The sequence below is a fragment of the Athene cunicularia genome (assembly GCF_003259725.1).
Source record: "Athene cunicularia isolate RWA chromosome 1 unlocalized genomic scaffold, athCun1 chr1_part2, whole genome shotgun sequence".
Lineage (NCBI taxonomy): Eukaryota > Metazoa > Chordata > Aves > Strigiformes > Strigidae > Athene > Athene cunicularia.
Genome location: NW_020799092.1, coordinates 60,077,757 through 60,091,176, shown reverse-complemented (window position 1 = coordinate 60,091,176; position 13,420 = coordinate 60,077,757). Strand labels below are relative to the sequence as shown.

General features: G+C 39.9%; 1 protein-coding gene across 3 annotated transcripts in view; it reads left to right on the top strand.

Moving 5' to 3' along the window:
* The window catches only part of GRM8 (glutamate metabotropic receptor 8), a 358,606-nt gene extending 345,543 nt beyond the window's left edge, over window positions 1-13,063 (top strand). For 2 of the 3 annotated variants that reach the window (XM_026868299.1, XM_026868301.1), the window contains 2 exons: window positions 2,201-2,502; window positions 11,572-13,063. In XM_026868299.1, the coding sequence (XP_026724100.1) occupies window positions 2,201-2,497 (297 nt within the window). In that variant the 3' untranslated portion in view covers window positions 2,498-2,502; window positions 11,572-13,063. The remainder of the gene's footprint in view (window positions 1-2,200; window positions 2,503-11,571) is intronic. The other variant, XM_026868300.1, reaches the window with a different exon arrangement.
* Window positions 13,064-13,420: the final 357 nt, after the last annotated feature.

Here is a 13,420-nt window from a genome sequence, read left to right as displayed (position 1 = left end):
TACTGATCTATGAGAGAAAGATGAGCCTTACAGTTTGGGTACTTCATAAGGACTTAAAAATATATTTAAATGCCAGGCATTGTTACAGATTCCACGGTGAGGCTCAGCTAGCCACTTAACTGCCATGAGCTGGATTTTAAAAAATGATAAGGCTTTGGAAAAGGATTTTTTTTTTAATGTTTAATGGAATTTTCACATGCACTACAGTTTGTTAAATGTATTACTTGAATTGATTTCAATTTTGGAAATCCCATTAAGAAATATATACATCATTAGGAAACAAAATACTTTTGCTTTTGTGTACTTAATGCTTTGCTTAACCCTTAAAAATCCACTGCTGTAGCATTTTAACTGGAGATCAGCCCACTTGCTTCAGAGAGAAATGGATATGTCATTGGTTCTGTCTGAATGTGAACATGCATCTGCACAGAGGTCCTTCCACAGAAGTCTGAAAACAACTGCTATTAATGTAACTGTGTGAAGTTTTCATTAGAAATGTTCATGCAAAATGTAGGTCAAGCTCTGATTTCAGGCACACCACTGTCATTTTGGAGATTGAAAGGAAGGGAATTATTTTGCTGGTGTGAGAAAAAACTGTATTGTGTTATTTGCTGATGTATCTTCTTTATGTATTATTGAAATGAAGAAGGTGTTGCTGCTATAACTTTCCTCAGCACAATAGGAAGGCAATCCTGATTGTCTTTTCACTCTGTTGCTGTCCCTGAAAGCAGGTTCAGCTTCTTACAAATTCTGAAGCATTGTCAGTCTTTTCATCCTGCATTTTATGGTAATATTTGGCAGTTTTCTGTACAATTGTACAGATACTTTGCAAGGTGGCTCAAAGTGAAAGTCCACTCTTCCAAAATACATTTCTCACCTATTTTAAGTGAGAGCACAGTTTATTTGTGTTCTCTAAGGAGAAAGTGTCTAATGGAAAGACTTTGAAAGCTGTAAAACATTAAAAAATGTTCAACTATAATAGTGAATGCACATCAGTTTATTATATCTCTAGTTTTCTGCCAAAGGCCAAGTTACCCAAGGGCATTTCATAAAATCAGATGATCTGAAGCTGACATTGCAGACAAACTTGCTACCTTATCTCCAGGTTAATGTGATAATATTGGCCAGTGCTTAAAATCATGCCAGACAACAATGTCAGTGAATCCTCTGCCAAGGCAGTGAGCAGGGTTTAGGTCATTATCTTTTTCAGTATAACAATGTGATTACTGAGAGATTTCCTACTAGTTTAGGAAACCCCACAGAACTATAAGGTAAAATTGTCTCATAAAATGTTGAATAAAATATAATTTCCTAAGAAAAAAGCAGAACTACAATTAGTATTTCTAATAAATTCTAATTTCTATCTGAATACTTCTCCAAATAGAAACTTCTCTCTGTTGTTTTTATGGAGTGATCATTAGAATTTTATTTTCTGGAAGATCAGAGTTGCTTTCTTTTTGTAGATGATAACAAACAATAGACAGAGTCACTCAGAAATGTCAGATTTTTCCTTTGTATCTATAAGGGACTGAGGTCCTTTCTGATCTGATTTCATGGGTCCCTGATTTTCTGATTTCTTAGGACTGCGACATATTAATATGTTTATTGTGTGCCAACAGAGCATTGTGACTAGAATTCAACAGTAAGTTGGAAATGTTAAAACAAAAAGGTCAAGAATATTCAATCTTCTCTACAGAGAAACTATTTTTTTTTTCCAATCTTGAAACTCAAAGAGTATATAAAAGATTTCTTAACATTTGGATTATGCCTGCTGCCAGTTGAGCCATGCTGCACACACTACTGAATCACCACGTGGCATATTGTAGAGGCGTCTGTGTATTTAAAGTAGCTGATACAATGCCAACCCTACTGTCACTCCTCTTTTCCTGTACAGATGTATTTGTTTCTTTTCTGAAAATGTGGTTGCTACAGCTTCTTGATTAATATTATGAGAATGAAGTTTAATAAATATTATGTTGTTTTTGCCACTTACACTTAAGGTTAAAAAACCAACATGAAACAGCCATATATTTGACTATAATTATAGGCAGCAAAAGTCAAGGGTCTTTCTGATGTGTGTACAGAAAAGGTAGCGTTATTTGTTCCCTTTCCACTTAGTATTTTTGTTAATTACTTTATTTTCCTTATTATATTAAATCAATATAACAATGATTTTTATGTTGTTTCTTTCCTTCCCCAGATGTACATCCAGACAACAACACTTACTGTCTCCATGAGTTTAAGTGCTTCTGTGTCTCTAGGCATGCTCTACATGCCCAAGGTTTATATTATCATTTTTCATCCAGAGCAGAATGTTCAAAAACGGAAGCGGAGCTTCAAGGCTGTGGTGACAGCTGCCACAATGCAAAGCAAACTGTCCCAGAAAGGAAATGACAGACCAAATGGCGAGGTCAAAACTGAGCTCTGTGAAAGTCTTGAAACCAACAGTAAGTCATCTGTAGACTTTCCCATGGTCAAGAGTGGCAGCACTTCCTAATAGATGTACGTTCACAAGAATGCACTTTCTTTTAATAATAAACTTCATTCTTTTTGTTGCTCATTCTGCATGAATCTAGAGGTGGGTCAAAATTCATGTACTGCTGAATGCAGAAATGCCTACAGTTGTTTCAAACAAATTGTTTTTCACAGGAGGCTAATAAAGAATAGAAAGCCACATCTTTTTAAAATGATCTGGTTTAGCTAGTGCTAAATTGATGTGTTGTGCATTGCTGTGCGAGTCATGTTATGTCCTGACAGTTCATGAGGTATATTTATGGTCATCACTGTATATTAAAAACTCCAAGGCTGTTGCAAAAAAAGTAGAATGAGAACAGTTAACATAATTTGTATTTTACAGTTAGGTATGGAAGTGAAAATAATGCTTTTAACCTTTCCACCTTAATATTTGTCAACTTGTTCATTTATCACAACTCACAAGTACTAATATTTCCCAGAATAACACTTCCTATCCAGGTTTTGTTGTGGTCTTATCCATCTTGGTACAAAATCGTGATAATACATATACAGTTTAATCATTACATGTTCTGATACATCATGGGTTAGTTCTTTCCCACGTCGGAAAAGTTCTTTTCCATGTCAGAAAAATTCTTGAATCTTCCCACATCTCTAAATTGCTCTGGTATAGAAGAAAATAGAGGACTATAGTTTCCATTCCACTACATGACATACAGTCTTATAAACTGGACTTGACAATAATAATAATAATAATAATAATAATAATAATAATAATAATAATAATAATAATAATAATAGTAGTAGTAGTAGAGTGAGTAACTTTTCCCCCAGAGTATAGTACTAATGGAGAATTGGTCTCTATTGAGGAGTTAGAGGTCACACAGGATGGACAGCAGCTGTTACAATTAAAGCCAATTTTTTCAGTCATTTTACTGCGAATGAAGGATTTTAAAATTTATTACTATTTGATGATGTTGACAGGAGATTGGATAGTACTATTTTGCTTGAGCACATTCCGACAAGTCAGTACCAATTTTGCAGAAAAATATTGTACTTCTTTCAGAAAAATGCAACCCCCCACTGAATTCAGTGTTTGCCAGTTTGAAGACTGTATAAAAATAGTCCATAAATTTACCATACAGTAGTTGCTGATGCATGGAGGATACTGAGTGCAAACCAATTCACTTGAAAAACTCATGACCCTTCAAAATGTGTGAATCTCCTAGACTGAGCTATGCATTTATACAGATTATAACATATTACAAAGGACAAAAGGAGAAAGGCAATGAAATTCCTTGTGGATCAAATAGCATGGAAATATGAAGAACTCAAACTTTCAGAAGTCACCAAAAGAAAATTCAGATGAAAAAAAGATGGATTTTGCTGAGTTTGCAAAATAATAAACTTCTGAGGGAAGGTCAAAGAAGGAAATTCCACAGTAAGGTGAGAAAGAATGTTAATAAGAAAAGCTTGGGTCTTCAGAGATTTTCTTGATAGAATACCATGAAATAAAGCCCTGGAAGGAAGAGGGGCACAAGAAGGCTGGTTAATAATCAAGGATCACCTCCTTCAAGCACAGGAGTGATGTTGGTCCCAATGTTTATCTAGTGTACCTAATTGAGAAATGCTGTGTCTGGTATTGCTTAAACTATGATTATACATAATTCATGGAAACAGCTGCTATTGGAAGCCAGTTTTCTTCTCAGTAGCGTGATATATGCAGAGTAATGCCTATTTACTGTGCTCTAAACATGATTTTAACAGTAACACATCTATATAATTCTGATCTCACTAGGGAGTATATCCTGACTAGGCTTTGATCCAGGCATCACAATGCTTCATAGGCAAAAATTCAGTGTCAAGTCATTTGCACTCCAGAGAGTTGTCCCTATATAATTGAGCTTTTGACCCCAAGATGGCTTTCTGTCTTCCCAAAATTTTTCTGTACCATTTGGATTTAATCAGCGTCCATCTTGTCTGCTTAAACAGTTATTTTCAAAACTTTTGGACATTCCTGTGAACTATCAGTGCACAATGCCACATAGTGCCAACAATAGATGCCCGGAGACTGGAAAGAGATCACAAGTCAGCAGGAGAGCACCTGAAGAGCAGCACAAAGGAGTTAGAGTCAGTAAGTCAGCTTCATTGGGGACCCAACTTAAAATACCTCTGTGCAAAAGCACACAGCATGGAGATTAAACAAGAGCAGTTAGACGTGCACCTGCCTGCAGGGCTGTGATCTTATTGGCATCACAGAGATGTGTTGGGATGACTCCTATGACTGGAGTGTTGGAACAGGAGAACACAACCTCTTTAGGAAGGACAGGAAGGGGAGATGCGGAGGTGGGGATGACTCTCTATGTCAATGACCAGCTGGAGTGCATGAAGCTCTGTCTGGGGATGGATGGGGACCTGACTGACAGCTTATGGGTCAGGAATAAAGGGAAGGCAGGGGCAGGAGACATTATACTGAGGGTCTGATACAGACCACCTGATCAGGAAGACCAAGTGGATGAGGTCCTCTATAGACAGATAGGAGCAGCCTCACATTCACAAGCCCTGGTCCTCATGGGGGACTTCCACCACCCCACTATCTGTTGGAGGGAGAAGACAGCTGGGCATAAGCAATCCAGAAGGTTCCTGGAATGCATTGATGACAAGTTCCTTCTCGAAGTGATAGAGGAGCCGAGGAGAGGTGACATGCTGGACCTTGTTCTCACCAACAAGGAGGGGCTGAGGGGCAATGTGAAGCTCAAGGGCATCCTTGGTTGCAGTGACCGTGAAATGGTGGAGTTCAAGATCCTTAGGACAGTGAGGAGGGTGCATAGCAAGCTCACTACCCTGGACTTTGGGAGAGCAGACTTTGGCCTCTTCAGGTATCTGCTTGGCAGAGTAGCATGGGGTAAAGTTCTGGAGGGAGGAGGGGGCAAAAAAAGCTGTTTAATATTCAAGGATCACCTCCTCCAAGCTCAGGAGTCATAGGTCTTGACAAAGAGGAAGTCAGGTAAAAAAGCCAGGAGGCCTGCATGGATGAACAAGGAGCTCTGGGATAGTATCAAAAATGAAAAGAAAGCCTACAGAGGGTGGAAGCAGGGACGGGTAGCCTGGGAGGAAAACAAAGAAACTGCCTGAGCAGCCAGGGATCAGGTTAGGAATGCCAAAGCCCTGATAGAATTAAAACTGCCCTGGGACATCAAAAGATACAAGAAAATCTTCTATAAGTAGGTGATGATAAAAGGAAGACTAGGAAAAATGTGGGAACTCTCTGGAAGCAAACAGGACACCTGACTACCCAGGATATGGAGAAGGCTGACGTACTCTGAATTTTTGGCCTTAGTCTTAATTTGCAAGGGCTCCTGCCACACCACCCAAGTTGCAGAAGGCAAAGGTGGGAAGTGGGAGAAGGAAGAACTGCCCACCGTAGGAGAAGATCAGGTTTGAGACCATCTAAGGAACCTGAAGGTGCACAAGTCCATGGAACCTGATGAGTTGCATCTGTGGGTCCTGAGGGAACTGATGAATGAAGTGGCTAAGACACTCTCCATCATATTTCAGAAGTTGTGGTAAAGTTCCCATTGTCTGGAAAAGGGGAAACGTAACACCCATTTTTAAGGAGGGAAAAAAGGAGAACCTGGAGAACTACAGGCCAGTCAGTCTCACCTCTGTGCCCAGCAAGATCATGGAGTGTATCCTCCTGAAAACTATGCTAGAGAACATGGAAAATAAGGAAGTGATTGGTGACAGCCAACATGGCTTCACTAAGGGCAAATCATGCCTGACAAATTTGGTGGCCTTCTATGATGGGGTTACAGCACTGGTCAGTAAGGGTCAGACGTCACCTACCTTGACTTGTGCGAAGCATCTGACACTGTCCCACATGACATCCTTGTCTCTAAATTGGAGACACATGGATTAGACAGATGACCCTCCAGTTGCACCACTTGGTGGATAAGGAATTGTCTGATATGGCTGCACTCAAAGAGTTGCAGTCAACAGCTCCATGTCCAAGTGGAGGGGGGCTGATGAGTCGTTTTCCTCAGGGGTCAGTATGGGCAGGTGCCGTTCAACATCTTCATCAGCAACATGGACAGTGGGATGCACCCTCAGCAAGTTTGAGGATGACACCAAGTTGTGTGGTGCAGTTGACACACTGGAGGGAAGGGATGTGCCCTCCAGACGGACCTTGGCAAGCTTGAGAGGTGGGCCTGTGCAAACCTCATGAAGCTCAACAGGGCCAAATGCAAGGTCCTGCACATGTGTCGGAGCAATCCCAAGCACAAATACAGGCTGGGCAATTAGTGGTTGATTGAGAGCAGTCCTGTGGAGAGGACTTGGGAGTAGTGGTGAATGGAAAACTGACCATGAGCCAGCAATATGTACTCTCAGCCCAGAAAGCCAACCATATCTCAGGCTATATCAGGAGAAGTGTGGCCAGCAGGTCGAGGGAGGTGATTCTCCCCCTCTACTCCTCTGTCATGAGACCCTACTTGAAGTACTGTGTTCAGGTCTGGAGCCCCCAGCATAAGAATGACATGGACCTGCTGAAGTGGATCCAGAGGAGGGCCACACAGATAATCAGGGGTCTGGAGCACCTCCCGTATGAGGACAGGCTGAGAGTTGGTATTGTTCAGCCTACAGAAGATAAGTCTCCAGGGAGACCTTAAAGTGGCCTTCCAGTACTTAAAGGGGACGTACAGGAAAGATGGGGAGGGACTCTTTATCAGGGAGTGTAGTAATAGGATGAGGGGTAACTGTTTTAAGCTGAAAGAGGTTAGGTTTAGATTAGATATAAGGAATAAATTCCTTACTGTGAGGGTGGTGAGACACTGGCACAGGTTGCCCAGAGAAGCTGTGGCTGCCCCCTCCCTGGCAGTGTTCAAGGCCAGGCTGGACGGGGCTTTGAGCAACCTGGGCTAGTGGAAGGTGTCCCTGCCCATGGCAGGGGGGTTGGAACTAGATGATCTTTAAGGTCCCTTCCAACCCAAACCATTCTGTGATTCTATGAAGTCCTTTTCACTAGGTCAGTAGTCACAAACTCCCAACATTGAAAAATTTCTTCTTGCACTGACTCCATGTGAGGTAGATCTTTCTTTTCAGTGATAGTATATGAAGCTGATCACAAAATCAGGCTATTCCTAGTATACCAGAAGTGGGTAGTAAGTGTTTTCCATTTCCCAATTCAAAATACTGGTAGTGATATCAATGCTCATAACTAGGTAAGAAGATGAAACTGTCAGGTAATTCCTTTTGTTTCCCATACAGAGACAGCTCTGCTCCGGTTTGTCCTGCTCCATGTAACAGACTTTACCCCATGTTTTCTTCCACATGTATATAGTCATGGTTTTATGTGGATATACATTCACATTCAGTGGAAAACAAATTGTGTCTGCAAAACAGGATGAAAAAAAAAATCCAGAAGCAATTACAGAAGGCATAACAATGACAAGTACTTTAAATGCATATAGGTCAGATGTTTTTTTTTTTTTTTTTTTTTTTTCCCTCATTCCAGCAGTAATATAGTAAGTGGAGCTAGAAAAGAATGTTCATTCCCAGAAATATTTTTGAGCCAAATCTGTTGCTTTTTCTGGCCATCTATGCTTGCCAAATGTGGTTCATGTTATTACTGTGAAATGCTAACAGTAAGAGCAGGACACCAGCTGCTGAAGCTATCAGATCCCGAAACAGGAACTATAGGCTTATTACAGTGAACTATAATAACACTTGCAATATTTATCAAGTCAAAAAACATTGTTTGGAGATGAGAATATATTTAAAACATTTTGATCTACTATCTACACTAGCTTCCTGAGCTATCATTTTTTAAAGTAACAACCCTCAGAACTCAATAGGATAATTTTTGTTTCTTGATCAGTCCTAGATGAATTCTGTCAAAATTGTTTAAGTCTCAGATATACAACAAAGTCACAACAAATTAATGAGTTACTCTAAATCAGGTGAGGTGTAGTAACTACTTATTTTTGTATTTTGAGCTTCCTGCAAATGTTCTCAGATAATTCAGTTTACTGAGTTGTGATAAATCTGATTATGTTACATTGCTGTGGGCTGAAAATGTACACATGAAAAGTTATCATAGAACTGAGTTGATACCGGGTAATGTAGTAAGCTAGCTTAACCTGATCACGTATCAGCCTATTTTCATGGTGAGGGAAAAATATAAGCTCTGCTCCCTCCATCCTTTTGTTCTCAAGTGTGCAGAGTTTGCAGATGTGCATTTATTTGTTAAGTCTTAACTGGGAAAAAGATCCTTTTATGCTTTAAGGAACTTGGTGCCATTTCAGCAGTCCTGCATTATTTTCAGAAGGAACTTAATGGGCCAAAGGGAAAATAGAATCCTCTCAGAAATCCAGCTGTGGGAGCATGGGAGAGTTCAGACGGGAGCAATACATCCCATCTGAAAAATCTGAAATATGTAAATGAGGCTATATTTGCTTCAAGTGTCCCAACACATGCAAATAAAGCTATTTCATGTTGGTGCTTGAATACTGTGATCGATTATGTGGAAGACTTGCTTCATGTGCCAGAAGCAATCTTCCATGAATTAGCTCCTCAAGACACAAAGTATTGGAGTTACCTCCAATAGTAAGTAAGAAATATTACATTTTGCAGTTCCCTTTTGATTATTCATTCTTGTATATACATTCTTAAGAAACAAAAATTATAGTGATACGTGAATTATAATGTTCTGGTTCTGTTGTGTCTTACAAAATGGCAAATGCAGTAGTAGAATCAAATTGCTCAGAAACCCAAAGAAAACATGAAGATAAAGCAAGCAACAAACTTAGTTATTATGCTACCTAGTATTATTTTGCAGCAATTTTAGTGGTTTGATTTGGTTTAATCTTTGGTGCAGAAGAGAGAAACTGTCACTTCTTGTTTTCTGTAGTCTGTTCTTCCCAAATAATCGGATTGTTGGGCTGGATTTAGGAGCTAGCATGAAGAATCCTTTTCCTATCTATCTTAGTTGTTCCCACCAGATTCTATATAGAAAAAAGATATTGAAGGAAGGAAGGTATGGGAATAGAATTGAGATCTTTGTATTTATAGACTAGACAACCATCAAATTATTTTCGTCCTGCCAACTGCAGTCTTCACTATCATAAGCAGAACATGTCTGTAGCAGACGGAATATAAAACATATTTGGGAAGCCAAATTCCTCTTTATGCAGTGTGACATAGATCTTATTATAGACAAAAAAGACACTCGGTCCCCTATCAATCTGATTTGCCATGTACCCAACTGGTTTAAAATTAGGGAGCTATCTGTGAGATCTGATGTCACCGCTTCCCTCTTCTCACCACTACATTAACACAACAGTGGAGACTTGGGCCATATTTTTTACAGCAAAGGGATAAGATGTAAGGTCTAGAAGCTGACACAAAATTCCATGTAAGATTCACAGTTGTTCACTTCTACATTAGTAAAGGTGTTTAATATCTCAGTATATTGCCCCATTCTGAACAAAGCATGTGAGCTTTGCTCAAAGTAAGACATGATTAGCTGACCATCAACATAAGAAGACCATAATAGCATGGCAGCTCTAAAATACAGCCTAGGCCCTCACATGTGAGGGGATCGAGTGCAACCTCAGTCAGTTTGCAGCTGACACCCAGTTGGGTGGGAGTGTTGATCTGCTCGAGGGTAGGGAGGCTCTGCAGAGAGACCTGGACAGGCTGGAGCCATGGGCTGAGCCCAACTGGGGGAGTTTCCATAAGGCCAAATGCCGGGGGCTGCCCTTGGGCCACAACAACCCCCAGCAGCGCTACAGGCTTGGGGAGGAGTGGCTGCAGAGCTGCCAGTCAGAGAGGGACCTGGGGGTGTTGATTGACAGCCGGCTGAACAGGAGCCAGCAGTGTGCCCAGGGGGCCAAGAAGGCCAATGGCATCCTGGCTTGTGTCAGCCATAGCGTGGCCAGCAGGGACAGGGAAGGGATCTGACCCCTGGACTCAGCACTGGTGAGGCCGCCCCTCGATTCCTGTGTTCAGTTTTGGGCCCCTCACTACAAAAAGGACATTGAATGACTCGAGCGTGTCCAGAGAAGGGCAACGGAGCTGGTGCAGGGTCTGGAGCACAGGTCGTACGGGGAGCGGCTGAGGGAACTGGGGGTGTTTAGTCTGGAGAAGAGGAGGCTGAGGGGAGACCTCATCACCCTCTACAGCTACCTGAAAGGAGGGTGCAGAGAGCTGGGTATGAGTCTCTTTAACTAAGTAATAAGATATAGTACAAGAGGTAATGGCCTCAAGTTGCACCAGGGAAGGTTTAGACTGGATATTAGGAAGCATTTCTTCACAGAACGGGTTGTTAGGTGTTGGAATGGGCTGCCCAGGGAGGTGGTGGAGTCCCCATCCCTGGAGGTGTTTAAGAATCGGGTCGATTTAGAGCTTAAGGATATGCTGTAGTTGGGAACTGCCAGTGCTAGGTGAACGGTTGGACTAGATTATCTCCAAGGTCCTTTCCAACATAGATAATTCTCTGTGTGTGAAGTGTTTCTTCTGGCTCACTTGTATGCAGATGCTTTGTGTCTAAAGGCTCTCCAGAGAATATGTGCTGTAGGCACTAGCTACACAGTTTTGCTAACTTGGAGACGTGTCCCATGTTAGGCTTTGCTCCTTTCAAGGAGCATAAGCTTCCTTCTAGATGGACAAACCACCACTAGCTGCAAAGTTTTCTTCAACCACCAGAAGAGAGAGAAAAATCCAAGCTCTACATTAAAAAACTTCCATACAGAAATCAGACAAAATAATTCCAGACAAATAGTATGTTGAAATTCTGTTATGGTTATACTAAAACCACTCAACATTGTTCCTCTCTATTGCCCTCTGCTTCCCCAAGTCACAAACAAAAAGTTATCATCATCAAGAAGACAAAACTTGAGATACAAGTTACACACTGATTATATACATGCTTAAACTGTGTTACTTTATTCCATGTACATGGGCTATGTTATTTGGAAATTCAGTTGGACATTGTCTGAGTTCAAATGATAAATATGTGGGTATTTTTTTTCCTCTCCTGATTCTAAAAATCCTGAACTTTATTTTTTTATTGTTGTTTATTTCTGTTTTTTTGATTTACAGCCTCCTCTACTAAGACAACTTATGTCACTTACAGCAATCAGGCAAACTGAACAGGGATGATATTCACTGGAAGACCTGCAGGATGGGATCTTGCAAACATAGACTTTACCACCGCCAGAACTCAGTTTTGGAAATATCAGTAGACTACATTCAAATCAGTTGTCAGTCTCCTAAAGGACAAGGATTAAACAAGAGGCAAAAGGCGAAAGTGACAGGGGAAAGGAAAAGTCCAGTTTTATAACATAGAGACAGAGTGTCAAGTTCTGGACTGTTCTCTCACAAAAGGAAGTAAATCACAAATGGAAAACAAATGTTAGCTTGTGAAAAAAATGCTGTTGAAATAAATCATGTCTGATGTTATATTTGTAAGTACTTTTTTGTGACTGTGACAATTTCCTTTCCTGTCCTACATTGTTCAACTCGTAAAAGAAGATGAGTTTGTTTCTTGTGGCGGCTGACTGAATTAAGTCCTGGGTTATGCTAAAATAAATGCAATGGTCAACGCATGCTAATTTTTATACAAAATAATTTATTTCTAATAATAAAGGAATGTTTTGCAAATGTTGAGACTTGTTTTGTTGCAGTTTTAAGGAAAAAAATATTCCTTACACTGTTGTCTATTGTTTGTTTAGAATGTGCAGTAAAGGTGGGTGTACAAATAAAATAATAATCATGGCATCAGAAGAATGCAGTGTAAACTCTAAGCATGTGTGTGTGTGTGTGTGTGCGCACGCGTGCGTGTATGTACGTGCATGCCTGCATGCATGTATGTGTCTTTACTCTGCAGTGTGTGAATTTATTTGTTCAAAGCTTTGTGACTATATTTTTTAATGGAAGGATTTTTCCCCCTCTCACCCTCAAAGTAAGTGCATTTTATATGTTTGTAAAGTGGAGTCCTGACAGTAATTATTTTGTATGATTGTATTATATTTTTGAATCTCCACTAATAATTTTGATCCTTTTTATTTCTGGAACTTACAGTTTGTAAGACTTTATGACAGCTAGACTGGATTAAGCTGAAAGTCTATTCAGCCTAGTATCCTGTCTCTGACAGGGGAATGTAGCAGATGCTTATCTCAATAAAGGTGACTTTGAAATAACAGGAGAGAAATCAATGGAGAATTTGGAAAGCACTAACCTAGTGGATATATGTACTGTTGCCTTATTAACACTTAAAAATCAGAGAAATAGACGTCCATCTCAATCTTCACATCTTCTAACTCCCATGTCAAATGATTGTGCGCGTGCTAGAAATAGTTATGCAAAGAGAAGGAGGAAGTCATATGGCTATCTATCATGTTAATAAATCCCTCCAAAGAAGACTAAAAAAGACATCTAGGGACTTTCCACTTTGTTACTATACCTGCGATGTTTAACACTTTTTCACTCCAAAGGCTACTTGCCATTCGTCAAGTCAGTGGGTCTACATAATCAGTTGGTTATTAAATGTTATTTCTCCTGAATTAGCTTGGATGGCTCCTTGTGCTTTTTTTCCTCAAAGGAGCTGTATTTTTATAACATATCTGAAAGAAGCTGTGGTAGGTCCTAAATTACATGAAATAAAGTTTAAGTATTTGAAACTGAATCTTCTTCTGTCAAAATTTAAACTCCAGCACAGTCAGCAAACTGCATGACAGTGAATTTCCATTTTCAAAATATTTGACAAAAACATAGTTTTTCCCAGAATTGAAACACCTGAATTATTAACCAATGATTGCTTTGGTATAGTGTGGTATTGTGTGTTTGGTATGTGTGATATACTGTGTGAAAATTCATTTTTTAACTATGCCACAAGCACATCAATCCCAAACCTATAAACTAATATATGCTTAATTTTAAGCATACAAGT